Consider the following 25396-nt stretch of genomic DNA (forward strand, 5'->3'; position numbering starts at 1 on the left):
TGGTAGTTCACTAAACTATTACCACTTAACCAAGCATTAAAAAAAATAAGGAAGAGTTTTAATGGGAACAACGTAAACAGAGCCTTCATGGCTATATTTTACAAGTGATAGGCATGATTACAACCGAAAAAAAATATATGTAGCTTTGGAACAAAGTATAGAAGTTGTGGGTGAATAAAAGCTGGTTAAACTCAGAAAACTAAAAATACATGAACAAGGTAGAAAAGATAGAATTTTACAAGAATCTGAGGGCAGAGTATTCTAGCAAATTGCAGACCTGGACTAGTCTTCAAATTCTACAAGTCACAAAATCTCTGTTTGGTTGAGAAAGCCTAGCTCCTTCTATGCTAATTCACTTGATGATTCTAGGTCTATTGGCTTGCCCTTTAGATCTGGTCTTGCAAACCTTCTTTGGTGAATCAGTAGTTAATGCATACATCTTTACAGCAAATAATTCTTCAGGCAATCCCCTTTGATCCTGATTAAAAAACCAAAATATCAGACGAGAAAATTGAGTTTATTTGTACCCAACAGCAATTCATTTTAATATGCACTTTTGAAGAACATGCTTCTAAATTTCAGCAAGAAAAAAGAAAAAAAGAAAAAAAAAACAGAAAAGAAAAGGAATCCTGTTTTTCAAACTGAATTAGAACGAACTTCAAGAAATATTAGTACCAAGCACAAACAAAAATACTTCTGCTGGGCATTTTTCATGTTTCCGTTTCCATGGCCTATGGAAACCTCCCATGCTTACGCTCAACAATTTTACATAATGGTTTTGTATGTAGATATTATTCTGACTTCAAGCTGGCACATTGAGTCTTAAAATTATCACTGCCGAAGTTGTCATTGAGGAAACACCTACTAGTTTTTAACATTATTTTTTGTTTGATGAGTAAAAACAAAATTATACACATTGCATACCCTCGACATCTACTGTTTGTTTAGAAAACACCAATTATTGGGTAAGAGGTCAGGGGCAATATGGATTGATGCATACCAAAGGTCCAATGTTTGAACTGACATTATATCGAGAAACTAGTATTCTACACATTATACTCAATCCTATTTAGTAACTTCAAAATTACCATCAAATGGAACTTTTTTTAAACACTCTTAAATTTTTTATCCCCAACCCACCACAATCAATTGGTTGACAAACCTTCTTCCAACTAACCAAATGGAACTTTTTGTCAACTCCTTTACCACCCCATAAAAAATTCCGAAATAAACTCTCAATTCCTCTTTCAACCCTTGCCAGCAACGGAAAAAGAGATAAGAAATAAGTTGGAAGGTTAGAAAAAGTACTTTTTATTAGAGTTAATCTTCCCCCCTTAGACAAGTAGATCATTTTCCAACCAGCTAACCTCCTTTCCATTTTCTCAATCACCCCATCCCAAATATTAATAGATTTAAAAGAAGCCCCCAAAGGAAGCCCAAGGTACCTCATAGGGAGTGAAGAAATTCTACACCTCAGAATATTTGCCAAGTCTGAAATATTCTGAACAGAACCCAAAGGATCAACTTCAGATTTTGATAAATTAACTCTTAACCCCGAAATGGCTTCAAAACACAGCAAAAGTGCTCTTAAAACACATAGATTATCAGAATCGGGCTCACTAAAAATCAAAGTATCATCAGCAAATAATAAGTGTGAGACCTTTAAACTACTCCATACCTCATTGCCCGCCACAAAGCTGGACAGAATTATCATCCACGGCCTTCTCAATCATTCTACTCAAGGCATCCATAATCATAACAAAAAGAAAGAGGGAGATGGGATCACCTTGCCTCAAACCACGTGAGCTACTAAAGGAACCAACCGGTTCTCCATTCACCAAAATAGAAAATTTCATAGTCGATACACATGCTTCATCCATGAACACCATTTATATCCAAAACCATATCTCCTCAGCAAATAATCAAGGAAATCCCAGCACACATGGTCATAAGCCTTTTCCATGTCCAATTTGATTAAAATACCAGCTTTCTACATTTTAATTCTACTCTCCAAGCATTCATTTGCAATTAAAACAGTCTAAAATCTGTCTTCCCCTCACAAAGGCATTTTGTGATTTTAAAATTATCCTCTCCATCACCCTGCTCAAACGGTAGGCCAGCACCTTAGAAATGATTTTATACACTCCATTCTCCAAACTAAAAGGCCGAAAATCTCTCATCTCCACAGCCGCTACCTTTTTCAGAATAAGTGCAATGAAAGTGACATTAAAACTCTTCTCAAACCTCATATACAAATGGAACTCAGCAAACACCTTCAGAATATCTTCTCTAACTAGTCAATCAATAATATCTTCAGTAAAAACCTCATATACCAATCAAGATTTTTTTTTGTTTTTTTGTTTTTTTCTTGATTGGTTAGTAGGAGGAATCCATTTACATATCTTCTTATGAGTAATGCAATACCATTGAGGGGTGAAACTAGCACACCAAAATAAACAAAAAAGAAATGCCCAACTAGTAAGAAGATGGAAAAAGGGCAAGAATATTTGAAATCTAAAAAACTACAAAGTATGTTGATTGGTTTATATCGAGAACCTCTTAGCTGCTTTTATAATGCTACTCTAAGACAAAAGCCTCTTTACAATACAATCAAATCAGCTACACCACAACTACAAAAAAGTATCACCTACATTATCGCCATGGAACGATTTTTATCCACGGCTCTCAAGTGCTTTCCTAACAAGATTGAAACAGTTCATATCATTGAGATCAGCCAAGGATAATCCATTAATATTGGATTATATCCTTCCTTGCTACTACATACTCTAAAACAGTGTCCCTTGTCAATGAATCTCTCTTATGTAGTCAATTCATTCTTTTGGGGCAATGTAAATACAAATTTTAAGTTGTAGATAGAAGTTATGTTTCTTCTACTTACATGATCCCCTATGATCAAATTTTAAGTTGTCTATAGAAGTCATTGGAGATAGAAAGAGAGAAAGGAAATATAAATCCACGTTCATGTATCCCTAATCAACGTCCATGACTTTAAAACTTGCACGAACATCACTGAATTTGGTGAAGGTACTTAGACCTCGTTTGCATTCAAAACTCACCTCAACTCATCTCATCTCATCATTACAACTTTTCCAAATTCCCACACAAAATATAATAAACAATTCAACTTTTTCAAATCCCCAAACAATTTTCCCAAATTCCCACACAAAATATAATAAATAATTTAACTTTTATTCTACTATTCACAAACCATCTCAACCCATCTCAACTCATCTTTGAATTCAAACCACTCCTTAGACTGGTTGGCTAACAAGGGCTATCTTGAGATCGGGAGCTACGAAACTGGCCCTCGAATTGAGAACATGGTCTTGTAGTTAAGATATTCTAGATCTAACACATTATTCTCAAAATTATCTACACATTATATATGTCAAATAATCTTTACTTTTCACCCTATTTTAGATTTATATGTACACTTTACAACTCTTTACGATAATATGTCCTTCTAATGAAACTATGGTGTTTGTTTGGACAGTGAATAAACTCAACTACCTTTGTAGGCATAACTCAAGCTAACCAACTCTTCCGAAAAACTCATCCCATTGGGACCTCGCAACCTCACAGTGAAGTAGCAAATGATCCACTGTTTGACCACTTTTTCTATGCATGCAACACCAGTCAATAACAATGATCCTGCATATCCGTAATTTGGCCATGGTCAGGATCTTCCTTAAAGAAGTTCTCCCCTTATTATGAGCCACTTTTTTATTTTGCTCATTAATAACTTTTTTCCCTTTAGTTTCATTTTGTCCTTGGCTTTTCCAAAACAAACAAATGCAGCAATGATATATTTATTTTCATTTATTTTTAAGAAATTTAATTCATCACATGGGGTATTGAACGTTTAAAGTCATCTAGCTAAAGGTCAATTCAATCCATAGGGTATACATCACTACACTTAAGTCACCACCCAGTTTTTATACACACGATGATATATGCAACAATTTAAGTTTACCTTTGATTTGTATAGATGTAGTCCACAATGACGAAAGAGCTCCTTAAAGTATAAATCAGACCTGGTGATGCTTCGATCTTCATTGTCGAGCACAAATCCTACAAACAAGTATGATTAGCTTAGATGTATTCACTATGCCACTGCAACAAATTTGTAAGTCAAAGGTGTCCAACCAAAAGAAAATGAATTTATAGGTAACTGAGGGCAAACAGGAAACTTAAGTTTTTTACTCAAGTCTTCAGATTTAGTTTAATAGGTCTTTTTTTATAAGTAGTTTAACAGATCCTTCAATCAGCAAAAGCTTAGTTAGCTCAAGTGTTGTGTGGTTATGTACCTAAAGTAGGAGCCACACACTAGTGAAGTACTTTGTTTAATGTGATGCTACATAGCACTCGCTTTCATACGAGAGCAAGCTGTACACACTCAGATTTTTTTTTTTGATAACCGAGGGTGTCCAGGCCAGCTTGCGCACACCTCGACTAATTCCACGGGGCCCTGAAGTTAATGACTAGGTAAACCTCCAATGGCCCTAAGGAGACTCGAACCGGTGACCATTGGGGAGCAAACCCAAGGCTAAACCAGCTGAGCTATCCCTCAGGGTTGGTTACGATTTTGGCCTAACTCTCTTCTCGAAACTCTCTCATTTTCTAAGGCTATGACCTTTCACCTTCTGTTCCCAACGCTTCTCGTCGGGAATATTTTCTAAATTCCCTACCCTTTTCTTTTTCCATTATGCTCTCTCTTCTTCTTAGCTTTTGGATTGAAGCCAAACTTTTTGTGATTAGGAAAATAGAAGGGAATAAATTATGTATTGTCGAGAAGTGTAACAAGTTTACGAAGGCTATTTACATGAGCAGGGAGGTGGTGGTCAAGTTGTCTAAGGTGGTTGAAGGTAGTCTGAAGTTCACAACTAATAGGGCCCCGTATCAGTCCAAAAGGGATGGAAATAGATTCTTTTTAGTTCAAGTATGTCAAAATACGTTCGGCAGGTTTGTGAAGATTATGGAGTTGGGCACTGGTAAGGGATTTAGAACTATTGTTATCCCTAAAGGGAGGAATGGAAGTGGAAGGTAAAGGTTTGGTAGGATTACGTTGGAGTGTGTCGGTTCAAATTCCTCTATTTCTGCTCCAGGAAACAGAGGCATGATTTTTAAAGGAACAGTTAATAGGGACTTTAAAGGGAAAGAAGCATGTATGGTTAATCTTCAAAATGGAGCCGCCTCCTCTCAATTAGCTCCCTACATTGGAAGATGTTAATGTTAACCCTGGTCCCAGCAACATTCTAGGAGATGGAATTAACTTTAAAGATGCATCGTTGTTGAGGGATAGGAATAAGGGTGTTGGTTCGAAGGATATGACTCAGAAACATTCTTCAGGTGTCGATGGCATCCTGAGATGTTGCTGAAATTTGGTGAAGTCGAAAGGTCTCTTTGGCATCTGTGGGAAGAGCTCCTAGGCGGGAAGGAAAGTATCGATTCCATGATGAAGACGATAGATGATGGGTTGGGCTTTATTATGTGCCTGGCCTCTTCAGGTGTCTGATGGGCTAACTAAGGATGAGAGGAGGTTGTTGTGTCCTAAGTCTACTAACGCTCATGTTGAGCCTGGGCTCGAGCAAGGCCCATCGTTTAAGCCTATCTATCGCAAGAGACTATCTGGCAGCCCGAGAAGATTACCTCACCAACCCAAACACACGTTGGAACCAAGGCCTGGTCTGTCTGCACAGTGTGGCTCGCCGCTGGCGTGCAATCCTCCTGGAGATCCGCCGGCGACGAGTTCTGCTACAATTTCTCCGGCAATAGTGAATTAGTCCTCGACTAAGAAGTGTAGAGCTACGTCTGAGGCGGGGGATGGTTCGCCGCAGCTTCTGCCTTCACAAAAGAAATCGACAAGCTTAGGAGACTCACCCTCGTCAGGCCCGGAGGTTGTGTCGACCCAGAAAGTTTTGGAGGTTGGAGATTCTCAAGGGGATTCTTTGGAGTCTGATTCTAGGCCTAGTGTGGGGGTTGCGATGCCTTCCATTGTTCCAGATTCAGGGGTGGTTGTCGAGGTTGATTCTGAAGGTAGTGAGGCAAGTGGGTCTAAACAATTAACCTCTCAGTTTCAATGCACTCAGTTTTTTAATTCTAACTTGCAATTGGTGTTAGGTGGAGGTGAAGATTCTACTTCTTGCGAATCAGGAGAGCTGTTTGATTCTGATGAAGACCTAGAACCTGTTCCTCTTTGTTCTATTAACCCAGGCATTGAATGGTCTAGCAATTCTCCTGACTAGGTATTGAGGAAGGTGGAAGAAATCAGAAGTTGTGTTGGCATTTCATGTGAGGGATTTGAGGAGCAGTTCAAAGCTCTGCTCATCGCTATTGAAGCTGGACATCCTGCTCTAGCTCGATCAGTTGCTAAAAAGGAGAGGGAGTTAAAAAGATTGGAATGCACAATAAATTACAAATCCAGGGATGGGAGTGCCTTTAGAGAAAAAGGCAAAGAGAGGGTTGATGGTTTCCCATAAGCCTAAAATCATTTCTTGGAACGTTCGGGGGTTGAATGATTATAGAAAGCGTCTCCGAGTAAAACATATGTTAAGGCAGTGGAAGGCTGACATTATTTGTTTTCAAGAAACTAAATTAAAGGTCATGTATCAATCGATAACACACAATTGTAACTATGTGGGTTGAATAGAGTTTGTCTCCAATGGAGCCTCGGGAGGCATTATTGTTATGTGGGATAGGAGGGCTGTAGATATTGTTGATCATTACGTGGGTGAATTCTTGGTGGCATGTCACTTTAAGAATGTGGATGATAGTGTCGATTGGGCTTTTGTTGGTGTTTATGGGCCAAATTCTGATTCTAATAGGAGTTTATTGTGGGAAGAAATGGCGGGTATTTGTAGTTGGTGGGACCTTCCGTGGTGTTTTGGAGGGGATTTCAACATTACTCGTTTTCCTTGTGAACGAGAAGGGGATTCATCTATTTCTGTCTGAATTTTCAAAACTCATTTCTGAGTTAGAGTTGATTGATTTACCTATGGCGGGTGGAATTTTCACATGGTCTAATGGGAGATCACGGTCCCGTCTAGATAGATTTTTGGTTTCGGCCTCTTGGGAAGCTTTATTGCATGAGTTAAGTCAGAAAAGATTGCAGCGTATAGTCTCTGACCATTTTCCTATTTTGTTGGATTTTTGGGACATATTTTAGTGGGAAAAGACATTTTGAATTTGAAAACATGTGATTGAAGGATGAAGGTTTTGTTGAAAGAGTGAGAAGCTGGTGGGACTCATCATTTTTCTGGCACTCCCAATTTTATATTGGCTGGAAAATTTAAAGAGCTTAAAAAAGACTTGAAGAAATGGAATGCGGAGACTTTTGGTAATGTGCATATAGAAAACTTCTTATGAAACAGTTGCATAGTTTGGAGGAATTGGAGCTGTGGGTCCATCTTTTGAGGAAAATGAAAAGAAAAAAGGTGTGCTGGCAGAAATTGAGAAATTAACACTTTTGGAAGAAATATCATGGAGACAAAAATCTAGAATTTTATGGCTAAAGGAAGGAGAAATGCACGAAAGTTTTCCATAAAATGGCTAATTCTCATCGTAGAAATAATGCTATTGAAGTCCTTCATGTACGCAATAATGTGATTTGTGACAAGGAGGAGATTGAAGGTCTTATTGTGAACTTTTATGAGAAGCTCTATCGGGAAGAATTTTCACGGAGGCCTAAGTTAGATGGGCTCTCTTTTGATACTATTGACCAATTTTCTGCAGTTTGGTTAGAGAGACCCTTTGAAGAAGATGAAGTCCTTGATGTGGTTAGGGGTATGTCCAAAGATAAGGCACCGGGTCTGGATGGTTTCTCCATGATGTTTTTCCAAGCTTGTTGGGATATTGTGAAGGATGACATTATGAAAGTTTTTGGAGAATTTCATTCCTTCCTGAAATTTGAGAAGAGTTTCAACACAACTTTCATCGCTCTCATTCCCAAAAAGGTTGGCGCTGTTGAAATAAGACATTTTCGCCCTATTAGCTTGGTAAATGGGTTGTATAAGATTATTTCTAAGGTGTTAGCTAACAGCCTTAGTGTGGTTATGGATAAGATTATAACGAAATCTCAGAATGCTTTTGTGAGGGGTAGACAAATTCTTGACTCAATATTAATTGCTCATGAGTGTTTGGAAAGCAGAAAAAGAATGGGGCAATCTGGAATTTTAGTTAAATTGGACATGGAAAAGGCGTTTGACCATGTCAATTGGGAATTTCTACTCTACTTACTTGGGAGATTTGGTTTTGGGGAGAAGTGGTGCTCGTGGATAAGACATTGCATTTCGACGGCCAGATTTTCTATTTTGGTGAATGGATCTCCAGTTGGATTTTCCAACAGCTCCCACAGTTTAAGGCAAGGTGACCCATTATCTCCATTCCTATTTGTCATTGTTATGGACGCTGAGTCGTATGATTGATGCGGCTGTTGAAGCTGGCTTTGTGTCGGGTTTTATGGTGGGTGATGAATCTTGGGGCTGCATCACTGTTTCTCATTTACTCTTCGCAGATGATACTTTAATTTTCAGTGATTCCAATCAGGATCATCTTAGACCTTTAAGAGCTTTGATGTTGTGTTTTGAAGCTGTCTCCAGGCTTAGAATCAATTTAACAAAGTCTGAAATTGTTTCAGTGGGTACAGTCAGAAATTCACTTGATCTGACCAATATTTTGGGTTGTAAGGTAACTACTTTGCCTATGAAATATCTCGGGCTTCCTTTGGGAGCCCCTCATAAATCAGTGTCTATTTGGGATGGGATGATTGAGAAGATAGAGAGGAGATTAGCTGGCTAGAAAAATATTTATTTTTCAAAAAGGGGGCAGAATTACTTTGATTAAAAGTACTTTGTCTAACCTTCACACTTATTTCCTCTCTTTTTCCCTTACCTGCGGGAGTAGCTAAAAGAATCAAGAAAATTTTCAGGAATTTCTTATGGGACGGTATTGAGGAAGAAAGAAAATTTCACTTGGTGAGCTGGAATAAAGTTTGTGTCCCGGTGTCATGTGGGGGTTTGGGCATTAGGAATTTAAAGCTTTTCAATAAGGCTCTTCTTGGGAAGTGGCTTTGGAGGTACAACAAAGAGAGTAATGCATCATGGAGGCAGATTGTAGATGTCAAATATGGAAGGATATGGGAGAATTGGTGTACTAACGAAGTTAAAGGGGCATTTGGGGTGAGTTTATGGAAGTCCATTTGGTTGGGATGGGGGATTTTGTCAATAACATTAATTTCAAAGTGGGGAAAGGGACTAATATTTTTTTCTGGCATGACGTATGGTGTGGGGATTCAGCTCTCAAATCTATTTATCCTAATCTCTTTAGGATAGCTAGAAACAAAGGGGCTGCAATGGCTGAATAGTATCATATCTCTAATAATCTTCTGCACTGGAATGTGGATTTTAATAGAGAATTACAGGATTGGGAAGTGTGTGAAGCTGCTGATTTCTTTGCAAAGTTATATGATATGAAGATCGATCAGAATAGGGAGGATAGGCTGCTATGGATACATGATTGTAATTCCAGATTTTCAGTGAGATCTTACTACAAGGTGTTAAATAGTCATGGTGACTCAGCATACCCCTGGAAATGTATCTGGAAAACAAAGGTCCCTAGTAAAGTTGCATTCTTCTGTTGGCTGGTGTCACTTGAGAAAATTTTAACCGCAGATAATTTGAGGAAAAGAGGATTATTTGTAATGGATTGGTGTTTTATGTGTAAAAAAGATGGTGAATCTGCTTATCATCTTTTTCTCCATTGTGAGTTTGTGACAGCCTTGTGGAATGAGATATTTGCAAGGGTTGGCATTGTTTGGGTTATGCCATTGCAAGTGGTGGATTTTTTGGCTAGTTGGCATGGTATAGTGGGTTGTGGAGGCAGTGCAGAATTTTGGAGGATGATCCCCTTGTGTTTGTTTTGGTGTTTACGGTTAGAGAGAAATGGGAGGAGTTTCGACGATCGCGAATGTACTATGGGAGAATTTAGGGATTTTTTCTTTAGCTCTTTAAGTTTTTGGGTGAGGAACCTTGCAAGGGATGGGAATACTTGTAATGTTTTTTTTAGTTTTGTTTTCTTTAGCTTGTATTTAGGTATAATCACTTGTATACTTCCTGTGTACTTGGCTATGCCTATTTACTTTGAATAAAATTTCCTATTACCTATAAAAAAAAAAAAAAAGATTTATGAACTTTGTTCAAGAAGGAACCCAAACTCCTTCCAGTGAAAGAAACTGCCTGATCTTTTTCTTTTCTGACTAGCTTCTATTTCCTGTAGACCTCCCTAATTCTAGTGTAGCATTAGAGTTGTGTAATACCTAATATTTTTAAATTTTTTGAATTTAATGTCTTCTTCCCTACTGAGGGATTTCTATTTCTGTAATCCAATTTTCTAATTGAAACTCAAGATTGAATATTAGATTTCTACAATTTGAAAGTGACGTAACACTTGAAAGCAGCCTTGTAAATTTTCATCCAACATTGCAATCGTATGCAATTATTGCCTCGTTCCTCTCAATGACTACATTTTGACCACTTCACAAATAAAATAGATAAGTTGCATAATACTTGTATCAATCCTAATATCTTAGTACATCTACTTTGAGCTTAGAAGTCTCGAACTCCATTACTTTGCATTGTCCATAAAATATTAAAAACAAATCAGAAAGTTAATGGAGCTATTAAATCAGGCTAGATTATCAAAACTATGCTCAGTTGTGAACTTATAATACTAAATTCTGTATATTAGATTTGCTTGAATTGTATGAAGCTATGTTACGTCATTTGATATAATACACTATCTCAGTTTCCCACAGTATTATATCTGGAAACATATTTGATATAATACATTCAAACAGTATTTTTTTTTTTATAAGTAATCGATAATATTATAAATAGAGATAGGTAAAAATCCAAGTACACAAGATGGATACAAGAGATAAAACCTATCTAGGTCAACGAAAGGGAAGCTAGAAAGTCATGAACATTCAGGCCATTAAAATCTAAAGCAATGGCCCATAGCAATAAAGTACGGAAAAGTAAAGCTCTAAGTTCCTCCGGCGACTGTTCCTTGTTTTCAAAAGTCCGATCATTGCGCTCTTGCCAAATGCACCACATGATACAGATCGGGATCATTTTCCACACCTCCTTAATTTGTTGAACTCCTCTCGGAAGTGTCCAACTGGCCAACAGATCAACACACAGTTGCCGGCATCACAAAGGATAACTCTACTCGACTGAAAACTTCCACCCACAGGGCTCTAGTTATCTCGCAATGTAACAATAGGTGTTCCACTATCTCACCGGATCTCTTACACATGCAACACCAGTCTAGTATAACCTATCCGTCGCTTCCTCAGGTTGTCAGTAGTCAAAATCTTCCCCCACGCTGTTGTTCATGTAAAGAAGACCGCTTTCGGAGGCGCCTTGTTTCTCCAAAGTCTCTTCCATGGGAACTGAATGGTTGCGGCTTGGGAAAGGGGCTTATAGAAGGATCTAACTGAGAAGATGCCCTTGCCCGCAGGGTTCCAGCATAAACTGTCAACTTGCTGTCTATTCGGCTTCATAGAATATATGAGGCGGAAAAAGGCCTCAAAGATGTCTACTTCCCAATCTTGTGCCGCTCTACTAAATGTCACGTTCCACTGCACTTGGTCCCCTGATATAATCATGAGGTCCTCAATGGATGCTTCCTGATTGCGAGCCACTCAAAAAACAGCTGGAAAGGCATCCTTTAGAGCTTCACTCCCACACCAAATATCCTCCCAAAACTTAATACGTGATCCCCTCCCCAACACCAATTTAGAATGAGAAATAAAGTCCCCCCACCCACGCCTAATGTGTTTCCACATCCCCACACCACTTGTCCCATTTACCTCTTTAGTGCACCAACCCCCCCATAAGCTTCCATATTTACAATCAATCACCAGTTTCCATAGGGTTTCTGTCTCCATGTTATACCGCCATAACCACTTTCCGAGCAAGGCCCGATTGAATGTTCTCAAATTCTTTATACCCAACCCACCTTACGAGATTGGTCTACACACCTTGTCCCAGCTGACCAGGTGAAATTTGAATTCATCCCCTATCCCACTCCATAGGAAATCACGATACAGTTTCTCAATCCGAGCCGCTACAATGACAGGCAATTGGAACAAAGATAGAAAGTACGTAGGTAAGTTAGAAAGGGTGCTCTTAATGAGAATCACCCGGCCACCTTTCAACAAATACAATCTCTTCCATCCTGCCAATTTCCTTTCTATCTTTTCAATAACAGAATCCCAAATAGATGAGGCCCTGGCAGCAGCCCCCAAAGGTAATCCCAAGTAGGTAATGGGAAGAAAAGCTACCTTACACCCAAGAATGCTAGCTAGCTACCTAGTATTACTCACATTCCCCACTGGTATTAACTCGGACTTGTCAAAATTAACTTTCAGGCCTGACGCTACTTCGAAGCACAATAACAGAGCTTTCAATGTCCTCAACTGGTTGTGATCAGCCTCACAAAATAAAAGGGTGTCATCTGCAAAAAGTAAATGAGACAAAATAATAGTACCCCTATTGGGGTCACCAATCGAAAAACCAACCACCAACCCATGCGTTACCACCGCCGATATCATCCTACTAAATGCCTCCATAACTATATCAAAGAGAAGTGGGGACAGAGGATCTCCTTGCCTTAGACCTCGAGAGCTACTAAAGAAGCCAGTCGGGCAGACATTAATCAAACTAAAAATCTGGTCGTAGAGATACACCAACTGATCCAACTACGCCATCTATCCCCAAAGCCACATCTTCCCAACAAATGCAAGAGGAAATCCCAGTTTACATAGTCATATGCCTTCTCCATATCTAATTTGCAAAGAATCCCTATGGATCCAGCCTTTAATCTGCCATCTAGGCCCTCATTTGCTGTAAGAACTGAATCCAGAATTTGTCGCCCCCTAACAAATGCATTTTGTGGTTTCGTAATAATCTTCCCCAGAACCACCCTCAATCTGTTGGCAAGAACCTTGGAGATAATTTTATACATTCCATTCACCAGGCTGATGGGTCAAAAATCCTTAATCTCCAATGCACCAATCTTCTTAGGGATCAACGCAATAAAAGTGGCATTTAAGCTTTTCTCAAACTTCTCAACCAAGGATACTTACTGAAACACATTCAATAAATCCACTTTCACCACTTCCCAACAAGAATGGAAAAAGCCCATCAAGAAGCCATCTGGACCTGGAGCTTTATCTTTACCCATACGTCTCACTACATCATACACTTCCTCCTCTTCAAAAGGCCTCTCCAACCACGCCGTTTCTTGGGGCTCAATAGTATCAAAATCAAGACCATTCAGCTTTGGCCTCCATCCCTCACATTCAGTAAGCAGTTGTTCATAGAAATCCGCCACATGGTCACTAATCACAGGGGCCTCCTTACACACCATACCATTAATATTCAACATTTCAATGGTATTATTTCTTCTGTGAGAGTTAGCAACTCTATGGAAGAACTTTGCACTCCGATTCCCTAGCCACAATACTCTCGACTTCTGGCGCCAAGAAATCTCTTCTAATGATAATACTCTCTCTAATTCTGAAACCAACTTGGCCTTCCTCGATATTTCATCTGATAATAGAGCTCTAGCCTCAAGTATTTGCTCAAACTGTTGCAACTCTTCCACCATGAGTTTCTTATGCTCCCCTATATCTCCAAAGGACTATGTGTTCCAAAACTTAAGGTCATTTTTCAAAACTTTTAGTTTACAAGCTAAGATGAAAGAGGGGTTACCGTAAAACTGATAAGAAGACCACCATTGCCTCACCTTATCCACAAAACCTTCACTTTTCAGCCACATGTTTTCAAACTTAAAGTATCGGCGCCCACTTCGAATGCCCCCACAGTCCAATAAGATAGGAAAATGATATGATCAAAGACGAGGAAATCTCTACTGGCACACCTCCGGATAATGCACCTCCCACTCCGGTAAGATGAGAAATCTGTCCAGACTGGACCATGTTTGATTATTCGACCAAGTAAAAGCGCCCCCCGAGAGAGGAATATCCAACACGTTTAACTCATAAATACAATCTAAGAACTCTATCATTGCAGGTTGCATCCTACTCCCACCAGCTGTGTAGCCCAGCAAGTTCCTTCCATAAAAATCTTCTGTCGTTGTCAACATTTGGGCCATAAACCCCAACAAAGGCCCACACAAAATTATCTGCCACACTCTTAAAAGAGCATGCCACTGTATATTCCCCCACAAACTTCTCCATTTTGTTAACTCTTTTATCCCACATTACTAATATTCCATCTGAAGCCCCATTCGAAGCAAGATACACTCAATCCGCATAAGTACAACTCCAAACACTTCGAACTAGTCATCTAGAAACAGTTTTCAGCTTGGTTTCTTGTAAACATACTATATCCGCCTTCCACTCTCGCAGCAAATTTTTTATACGAAGCCTCTAATTTGCCGCATTTAACCCTCGGACGTTCCAAGATACAATTTTTAGCTTCATAAGGGAGAAGCAAGCCCCTTCCCTTTTGATCTTTCACGGCTTGAGCTTCCTTCATAATTCAAGGACCAAGTGAGGCGCTTGAGCTCCCGCTATTTTTTCGACCCTGATTTCTTAGACTGTGCGTGGCCCACTTCAATGGCAGTAAGTAGCACCAAAAACTGCTCTTCATAACCCACACAGTCCATACCTATCAAGTGTTGTAGGTCCTTCACCTTCTGTAGCATCCAATCCGGTGTAGTTGATTCATTTGGTAATAAACGGTTCAAAGGGATAGGCTCCCCCCTTTCTTCCTCCCCAAATAAATTTCTACCCTCCCATTCAACCACAGCATCACTAGGGGGAAATTGAGTCTCAGGGACTATCAAAACCTCACTGCCAAGGAGCCCAACATCCACCACCTCCATCCCTATCCCCTCTACCCCGAGAATTGGAGCTTCAGCACTGTCATCGTACCTTATCGACTCGAGGTGATCCTCGAGTTGGACCTGGACCTCCAACGAGGGGGATGAGCCTCCCACCGAGTTCATCGGCACTATCTGGCTACACTGAACTACAGCAGCGGCGCTTGGTGGCAGGGGCTCCACCATCTCCCCCTAGTTTACACCCCGACAGTTTCCTGGGAACGCCCCCATCACAGGACAGAGAGGGGACTCCGGGTTCGGAACCTCTGCCAAAGACAACGGAGACGCCGGCGAAGTTGTTTCCGTCAAAACCCCGTCGTCCCTCACCGTGGGCTGAGACTGGCCCAATTTCATCGTGGGTTGAAACTCAAAAATGGGACCCAGGCCAGTATCCGGCTACTTCGCCACCGCCGATGGTGTCGCCGTGTTCACCGGGACCACTTGGCTCATCGCCGGCAAGGATGGCTGAAGCCCATCCGACGGCAAAGCAGAGGCAGACGGGAGACATCTACTCCATACAGATGGGCCCGTGAGATGTGTTGGACACTGAGGCCCAACACCTGGGCCCAGCCCTGTTTTTTCTTTCCCAACAGCCTGCAGATTGCATCTAGGCCCCAACAGATCCTGGCCCATTGGCCCAAAGGCCTTAGCCTTTTTCATTTTATCCTCGTCACCCAGACCCACGCCCTCCTACTCTTTATCCTCTTGAACGCACCGTTTTAAGGCATTTATATTAGACCGCAAAATATTCACTTGTCTCTGCATATCCATCACAGCCCGAAGAATAGCTTCCTTATTGACAGACACCCCCTCTGCCACCACCCTCACTGCTCTGCATCCCTACAGGAACAACGTCGCTGCACCACCCACTACAACAAGTTGACGTGACGGGTTCAAAACCCTCGGATTTTTGAAAGCCTCCAAGTACGAAAGTTGAGTTGCCGTCATTGCCGATCCATGGAGACCACCACGCCCAGCCTCCTTCAAGACCTCCACCAACTTCCTCCAACCCATACCATCCCTATCTTCCTGAATAAAGATACAGTTCCAACGAACACCTCTACCGTACTCCAACAGTGCCATGAAAACACCCTAGAGGTTAGAGCACCTCTATGCTATAAAGCCCCTGTCACCTTCCCTATGCCCCTGTATAGAACTCCTTTCTCCCAGCCCTTAAACAATCTTCCAGAGCATGAGAGAACTAGTGCGCCATAGCCAACTCCAGACTCATTTTCTTCACCAGCTTCCACCCTTTTTCTGTAATAAGGATCCTACGCCGATCCCTTAACACCTCAATAGACTTTAGTTCTATGTTTACTACTCTCCGATGACCCATACTCCTTCCCTTCTAACCACGATCAAGCTCCTACCACCGCCATTGAGACGAAGCAAAGTTGTACGTAGAAAAGTTGTACAGAGAGAAAAGTTTATCACAGACAGCTTATTTTTGAATGTCATAAGATATTCGCCCTCTACTTTGGTGGCTACCATTTAATTAAATGGACATCCACTTCGAGGTTGCAGTGTGAAAAACTTTTTTTTTTTCATTTTTTAAGCTGGGTAAAAACCTAAGTTACCACATTGTAACGTAAACTTAATAATAGGTTGAAATTTTAATGAAAATTTCCACATGGAAAAAGTGATAAAAAAAAATTTTAAAAAAATTTAAAAAAAAAAAAAAAAAAAAGAGGAAACGTACCAGTTTTTGCTATGTTCTCCTTCAGAACAAAGAATCCACCAGGTTTTAGGCCAGCCTAGAAGTAATGTAGAACTTAGTACCATTGAAGGGGAGCACATATAGATGCTCATTAGATGACTAAATACAGTCAAACTATTTAAAAACAATCTGGATAAGGATACAAGGTTGCAGCATCCATACAACTTTGTTGTCACAACAAACTATAAGAAGAGCTAAAAAAAGTTAATTTTTACCACCCAATAAGCAAAAACGCAATATTATGATTAGCTTTACCACCAAATTGCTGAACAATCTGTCAAAGCCAGATAAATCAAACCATATAAAGCTCAACCACTTGGTAGCACAAAAGTAAGGACAACTGAGATCAACAATAAAAATGAAAAAAAGGTTTAGTTTACCCCTTTGAAACTCCTAAACGGTCAGAGAAGGACTACATTACATCTTGATCAATTATAGTTTTAATTAAACATTTGGTGGATGATCATTTTGCCAAGACTAAATAAAGGATATGCGTTATTCTTTTTCTTTTCTTTTGAGGGTGAAAAACTGGTTTGCAGCATTGAATCCTATGCAATAAACTTTGTCAGAAAAACAAGCTGGTCCAGAAGAAAAGTAATACATGGAAAGCAAGAGAAAATTGTTTCAGTAATCAGTTTGTGGAAAAGTAAATCGAACCACTTGGTTGTATTGGCAACTTGAGGAAGTGTACATATTGCATTACTAGTAACAATTGCAGGAAACTAGGGTATCTGAAGGTATAACCTAGCAAATAGTCCCTTGTGCAGGATATCACCACAGAAGCATCATGCGAATAAAAGGATTAATTATCAAGGGCATCTTCATGGCGGTTGCCACATTCAAGTTTCCTACCAAAAGCTTATCCAAGCAATAGGAGAAATTTCAGAAACAAAGGAAGAGAAAAGCTAAAAGCCACAAGCTAAATGATGGAAAAGAAAATTCAAAGGTGTTTGACGCAGAATTGCATAAATCTGGGAATTTAAGTAGTCCGTCGATAATTGTAAATGAACTTTTAATTGATTCTCCATTCTTCTTACTGAACCTTTTAAAATCGAAACCTAACACATGTAATATTTTGGCTTCTGGTGAGTCCAATCAAAGAGGATCATAGTGCACTCTTTTTCCTTTGACAAGTAAATAATTCAACATGTTTATCATTTACTATTATTAATTGATAAAGACGCACACCCACAGGGTTGGAACCCACAAATTTACCCTCTATGATACATTAAAGAATGACATTACCTTAGCCCTCTTAAAGAATGACACAAAGTCATCATCTGTAAGATGCCCAATGCACCACTGCACCCATATAACATCATATCTTTCTGCATCCGGAGTGAATTCCTAAGATGAAGGCAAGACATCCAGAATTTTTGCAAACGATTCAAGCTTAAAAAAAGGTGTGTATGTTAAGAAAAATTACTAGAAGCTTCAAAAAGCAAATGAAAATTATCACATATTTATATGATTTTCTTTCAAAGACACAGAAAATGATTTCTTATAATTACTATCAACATTCAAAGGATGCTAAAAAATTTGAAAAATAGAAAAGGAAAATATACTCCTGTTTTACATATCTTTGAAAATATTGTCATTTCATGGATTATATTACTTCTTTACTATATTACTTCAATGGTTCAATTATTTATTTACAGAAACAAAAACAGGTTTTTGAATATTCTACAACTAGGAGTGCTCCCACCCTATTTTTAATTTCATCAACTATTAAATTATGATTTTCTCACAGAAAATCTAAAAACATTAGGGCCAACAATCACTACAAAATTACTTTTTAGTCTCTACAATTTACATTAAAACAAAAGGTAAAATATTAAAAAAAATTCTTATGGCTGACCTTATAGACAAATTAGAGTATAATTAAAAATTAGACTATAGGGACCAAACTTTCCAAAAGGCAAAGCAAATGGACTATTTCGGTATTTAACCCTAAAAATATCTGTTGAAAGTCCACATTAGCATGGTAAAATTTAGAGGTCCATGATACAGTAAAAATTAATTGGTTTTGGATTTATATTTGCAAGGAGCTCTGGAAAGTTTCCCGTTTATGTTCACTATGTTGTTTACGGTTGCACTTATTAAAAACAAATGTTGTTTATGGTTGGAGAGAAATGGGCATACTTCCAGTGGTGTTGAAAGATCCATTCAATATATCAAAAAACTTCTTTATTCAAACACTTTAAGCTTGGAAGATGGGTTTGCATCCCTCTACAATAAAACATATTTTTTTTATATAGGTACACTAAACATATTTATTGACTTAGGACATCCAGTAATTTATTTTCTTTTTGTTACTTTCTTTTTATTGTTGCCTTTGGCTCTCCTCTTGTGTATGCTGATGCACCCGGGTGCTGTCCTGTGCCACACTTTTGACGATTTGAATTAACAAAATAAAAAGATCCATTATATGAGATCATGTTTTCAATCAAATTATATGCATTAAAATATATATAAATAAATCATTTTATAGGTAATCAAGAAGTTTTGTTAATAATATAATAGCATAGCCCAAGTACACAAATAGTATACATGAGTAAAATCTAACTAGGATTTACAACCAAAATAAGAAATTTTAGACACTTAGCCCATTAAGATCTATCGCCCCTATCCAAAGGAACATAAGTAAATCAGATTATCTCCACATAACAACCAACTGCTCCTTAATCAGTGTGCTCGTAACCTTGAAAACACCGTAAGAAAGAAAACAAAAGAGGGTGCCCATTGCATAACTTACAAATTCATTGGCCAACATAATTGACTATGTTTTTTGGAAATTTTTATTTTTATGAATACAATTTCTTGAATCAAATAGATTTACCATATATTTGTATTCTTTCTTTTTTAATAGAAAGTTTTATTATTAGAAAACCCAAAAAGAATGCCCAAGTATACAGAGTGTATACATGAGGAATATCTAATTAGCTTATTGTACTATCTTTTTGTTTTGCTCTAAAATCAGTCACTGTATCAATGCATGTTTATATGCATATTTAATGTCTGAGTTCATACCTGAAGAGGCATACACAAAAAATTGCTGGCTTTGTGAATGTCTGGGGACATATGATTTTCAGGAGACAAATTTTCACGGGCAGCCTCTAAGAAATGTGACACAGGTTCGAGAAGATCAACCTGGATCTCAGGGAAAATACATACAATCAGGTATAAGAAATGAGTTGCACATTCCAAAATTTGAACATGTTGCATCAGGTAATAATCCTTATAAAAGCCTCATATGCCTGATAGACAAAATGTAAGCACACGTAGAAGCCTTATTATCTGACAGAAACTTCCACAAAAATGAAATAAGGTACAGCCAACAGAATGCATGGGCAGAGATCTTAATATACAAACAATACGAAAATGAGAATATGTACGAGCGTCCATGGTATGCCATCCTGAGCAACCCTCCAAAGAGCAGAAAAAGGCAGGAGTTATGCCATATTCAATATGGGGTGAATGCGGCTTTACTCAACTAGGATACACTATTTATTTAATTTTTACAAAAGTGAAAAAATAATGGTTCCCAAGGAGAACCATAAAGTATATAAATAGCGCAAAACAAGAAGATAACACAAGTCACACTGAGTGATAGCGGTACCAAGGAAGAAATATGATGATTGGCACAAAACAAGACTCGTGCCTCTGGTGACAAATTTCATGCTGAGTAGTGTTATCCTTAAAGATGCCAAATTAATGGCAACTAGACTGATGCCAAGGGGCTGTGGAGATCCTATGGATGCCACAACACTACCCCACTTCAATTTAAGTAGCGTCGTTCTAGAAATGAAATGGACAAGTTAGCTTCAGATACCTAGATGTAGCCACTGCACTGGACTTTCTGGATTTATAACCCTGAGTCATGTAGCTCCTAATCGAATAGTGCTTCTAGACGAAGAGCGGAAGAGAGAGCAAGAGCTGCAACCTATTATCCAAAAGGGTTAACTCGGTTGTCAGATGCCCCTCTTGACTCTGGGACATTGTGTTAAGCTTCAAGGAGTGCCTCTTGAATATTGGACTCTGGTAGGCTTAAGTCACATAGCCAGCGCAGTGGACAAACCGCTTCACACAGACAAGCTGACAGCTTCCAAAAAAGGAATTAGCTTTGCTTGTACTTATGTAGAAGTTGAGGCTTCCAAGGAATTGCCAAGGACTTTTATATTCAATGTGAAAATTGTGACTGGATCACGTATGACTGGAAGCCTCAATTACTCTCATCATCCCCTTATGTGGCATCAAATGATTGGAAGTAGAGAATGATAAATAGTTTTCCAATCATTTGACACCACATAAGGGGATGATGAGAGGATGTTAATTGAGAGGATGGTGGGTAGCACTTCTCAATGAAATAAAACTAAAAACAGTTTGTTTGCCCAGATTTCCTATAATGAATATGGCATATGTTACTCAGAACCTTATTTCACATAGCCATGCTGGCACAACACATCATAGGTGGCCATATGTGTGGCAATTGGCAACTCAACACCAACACGGTAAAAAATTATCATAAACTAACACCTAGACACATAACATAGAACCAGCACCAGTCCAAAAAATTGTATCGATGTTGATTTTAATTAAAGCAATAAAAAGAACATAAGAAATAGAAAAGTAGCAAAGACTGGGAGAGTGACTATAAACAGGTAAAAAATAATTGCATATCTCCGGAGCTCTCACAATGCCTGGTATGCTGTGTTCAATCTTGGAGGAACCACCAAAATTTGAGGGCATTGACCATTTCTTATATACACTCAAGCTAATTTTTTTCAGCAACATGCTCACCCTGTCCCACCTATTTCTAATTCTTATATTTCTATGAAGATTTGACTTTTTGAGACATAACTGATCTTTTGATATTTCTTTTCTTTGTTTTCTTTCATTTCTCCTTTTCTCTTCTCTATGCAGACGTCAGTGTGATTAGTTTTTGTCTCACGTTTTACATGAGTTATTAATTATTAATAAACATTATGCTTCAGTTCTTGCAAAAGAAATTAGTGATGCATGGTAAACCACAGCAATGTTTTCCATCCATTCTGATCCAACCACATCATATACAATTTACAACACGCACTATGAGTCCAAAGCTCAGTTCGGACCAGATCACTTAAAAATATGTTTATACTGCTATTCTAAAGGGTACACCAGGAAAGTTACATATAAGGGAGAAAAACTCACCTCACCTCATTGAAATATCTTATGAGAAGATTTTTGGTGACTCTTCCAATGCCAGCACCACAATCTGCAGCAGTTTGATCATTGGTAAAATTTTCATTGGCATCAAACATTAATTCTGTAGTCGGCCTAGTTTGGGTATTCAGGTATTCTGAGAATATCTCACTACTATTCATTATTTTATTATTACTTTTCACCTATTTTTTACTACTATTCACTACTATTCAATATTCTATCATTACTTTTTTATTACTTTTCACTACTATTCACAGAATACCTCAGAATACCTCACTACCCAAACACAAGCATAGGTGCCAAATATGTGTAACATTTAAACTGAATATCAAGAATATGTATGGTACAATTCTTTTTTTTATATAAGTAATAGAGAATTTTATTAATAGAATCACGGTAAAGCCTGAGTACACAAGAAGTATACAAGAGAGACACCTTATTAAGAGAAGAAATAGAAACAACAAAATCATGAAGATTAAGCCCATTGAAATCTAAACCAATTGACCAAAGGAATAGTGTCTTGAAAAGAAACTTCTGAGTTCAACTAGGGAACGCTCCTTGTCTTTGAAGTTTCTCTTTCCCTCTAGATGTTGCATCTAGAGGCAATTCCTTTTATCAGTTTTGATGTTTCCAATAATAAAACGATATCTTAAACATTTGTCTTCTTCTTTTTCTTTAACCATTTCTTCATTTGGTCTTTGGGATAAAAAATATATATCATTGTTCAGAAATTAAGAACCATGGCGAAGAATATTCAGTGACCTCAAGATTGATCCTTGAACCACCAACATGACTGCAAAACTTCTTCTTTATTTCTTTCTTCTTCTTCTTTTTTATATATTTTATCAATAAACTCAAAGGGCATTGCCCAAGAACATAGGAAATATGACTGCAAAATGTTAGGCAGTTTGCTCACTCAAATTAGAACATCTGATAGTATTTTCATTGTATATTTAGTATAGTAGATCCACCTTAGATGAATGATGGGATCTAAATACCTATCAATATTAGCTACTATGGATCAGAGAAGACCTAACTCATCTACTGACACAACAATTAGAATCTTCACAAAGAAACTAAGCAAAGCATGCATTTGAGAAATGCACAATAAACTCATGTAGAAAACCTCAATAACTCCACCTTTCATGCTTGCATCACAATGATATTGACACAAACTCCACAACAATTCTGAACAACTCCAAAAAGGTGAGACTGACTTCTTTTGGCAGAAAAAAATCTAGACACCAACTTTAGGAAATGGGAAGGCGGGAAGGACAAAACAGCTATCCTCAGATAAATTTAGGGCATGTTTAGCTAATGAGATGAGATGAGAATTCAGTGAATAGTAGTAAAATGGTTTGAGTTAAGATGTTTTATTGGGTTTTGGAAATGAGAGAAAAAGTTGAATAAAAATATTATAAAGTTAAAAAATTGTTTGAGTATAATTTTTGTTTTGAAATTTTAAAAAGTTTTTTTTTTTTTTATCTGAAAGTTTGAGAAATTTGTAATGATTAGGTAATGATTATATGAAAAAGTTGAAGATTTGAAATTGAAAAGTGTTTTATGTTTGAATGATGTTTGTGGAAATTTTTTTTTGATAAGTAAGAAAAGCTTTATTTAATGAAACTAGGCAAAGCCCATGTACAGAGGAAGTGGGAAGGAAATTGTGAGAAATTTTGAGATGAGATGCTCATCTAAGTTCCCAAACAATGCTCATCTCACCAATGGCTACAAGTCATTCAGCAAGCACGTTTTTCATTTACTGATTTCATTAAGGGAAATGGAGCCTGCTACTGCATTGTTCTTCAAAGAGTTTGAAATTGATTAATTTAAGCATTTGAAGTTCAATCAACTGATATCATGTGAACTCAAAAAGCCTTGGACCTTGCTTTTGGGTAGGAGATATATCTCTATCAAAAACATCTCTTTGCGGGATATTTACTTCAACTAAATAATTTACTTTTGTGGGATTTCTTTGTGGCCAAAGTATCACTTTATCAAAAATAAGTAAATTATCAAAACATTTTCCCGCCATTTATCTCTTTGCAGTGTCATATGTCATGCTGGCTTGAAACTTCAATATTTTCAAGATTCGAGTTCATAGCAGTTTGACCAAACAAACTTGGCAATGAATTTAACTTCTCCAACTTGAAACACGCAAATAAAAGTCGACAGATATACACATGTAGCTGGAGAGAGTGAGAGAGAGGGTACCGAGTGCAACGAGGTGGCCGTCTGTGCCAGCATTGGGGTATCTTTCAGACAAGAGGGTCTTGAGAAAAGCTTCGCTACCATGAACGTCCGCCTCATTCACATGCCCATACCCTCCCAGTACCCCATCCACCGATGCCTCGACGCCCTTCTCTTCCGCAAACACAAACCCATTTAGAACACATTAAATTTTCCCAGAAACCAAAATTTAACACGAAATGGAATAATCAAAGCCAAAAAAAAATAGAGGGGCCAGATAAGAAAACGCTGCTAGCAGCGTATTACATACTTGCCAATAGCCAACGCCTTGGTGGTACCAGTCGGTCTTCTTGCTGGGATCACCGACCTGTTCCCTCCACATCTCGTCGGCGTTCTTGAACTCGCGGCCATCAGAATCTGATCCTCCGACCTCCATCGCGTGAACTGTGGCCTGTGACGGCGGCCTTTGCTTCGGAGTTAGGAGGGGAAGGAAACAAAATCCACTGCGAGGGAAGAGGGTAAAGTGGGTATCCTTTGGAGGGAAATAAGCGGAGGGTAAGGAATACAGATACTCTCTCATGGTTTATTCTCTGTTCAAGAGAAAAAAAATAAGATAAGGAAATGAAACCAATACTATTTTTTTTGTTTTTAAGCACTTCTATTTAGATAAAAAAAAAAAATCTATTCAGCACTATCTTATATATCTACTTTTATTTTTTATTTTTTTCAATAAATATATAATATAGAACTGCGAAGAATTCGTTAGGATAATACAATTTTAAATTAGATTGGTCTTCTCCATTATGAAAATCAAGTAAACACGGGATAGATACTTGAGGGGATGATTTCGTACACATTGTTTGAAGTTTTTCATTATGGAATTTGATTAATCCCTTAGCGCAGGTTTGGAGGGTGAGATGAGAATTTTATGTTTTGCTCTAGTGTTTAAAATATTATATTTTAGTATTATTATTGTGTTGGGATTTGAAAAAGTTGAATTGAGATTTGAAAAAATTAAATTGTTTATTATATTTTGTATGGATATTTGAAAAATATGTAATGATGATATGAGATGAGATGAGAATTTTGTGTCTCATCCCACCCCCCAAACCTGGCCTTAGTCGTCCAACTTTCTAAAGCTTGCACTAAGAAGTTAGTATCTCTTGCGATGGATTCAAGTGTCCAATCCGGTATAAGTTTAGCAGAGTAATTTCCTTTGTTACTATCTAAAAAGAGTAATATTAATATAGTCGTGAAATACATCAACGTCGAGTAATTATTTTAAAAAATAATGAGATTTATTATTAAAAAATTAATTTTTTTCATGTAAATCTCGTATATATTCATTTTTTC

The 25396-nt window shown here is 38.1% G+C and overlaps 1 protein-coding gene across 2 annotated transcripts; it reads right to left on the minus strand.

The window, feature by feature from the left end:
* LOC108985678 (alpha N-terminal protein methyltransferase 1) lies at positions 1–24711 on the minus strand. 2 transcript variants are annotated; one of them, XM_018958057.2, is made up of 8 exons: positions 24354–24711; positions 24068–24212; positions 21847–21905; positions 19679–19798; positions 17894–17995; positions 16631–16685; positions 3995–4092; positions 1–478 (listed from the first exon to the last, which is right to left on the minus strand). In XM_018958057.2, exons 1-8 carry the CDS (start codon positions 24621–24623, stop codon positions 353–355), a joined length of 975 nt encoding a protein of 324 aa, XP_018813602.1. In that variant the 5' UTR covers positions 24624–24711; the 3' UTR covers positions 1–352. The 2 variants fall into 2 exon arrangements, with proteins under 2 accessions (XP_018813602.1, XP_018813603.1); XM_018958058.2 differs by lacking the exon at positions 16631–16685 and having other exon boundaries at positions 118–478; positions 24354–24659.
* Between the last annotated feature and the right edge of the window lie 685 nt (positions 24712–25396).

The sequence above is a fragment of the Juglans regia genome, chromosome 3 (assembly GCF_001411555.2).
Source record: "Juglans regia cultivar Chandler chromosome 3, Walnut 2.0, whole genome shotgun sequence".
NCBI lineage: Eukaryota > Viridiplantae > Streptophyta > Magnoliopsida > Fagales > Juglandaceae > Juglans > Juglans regia.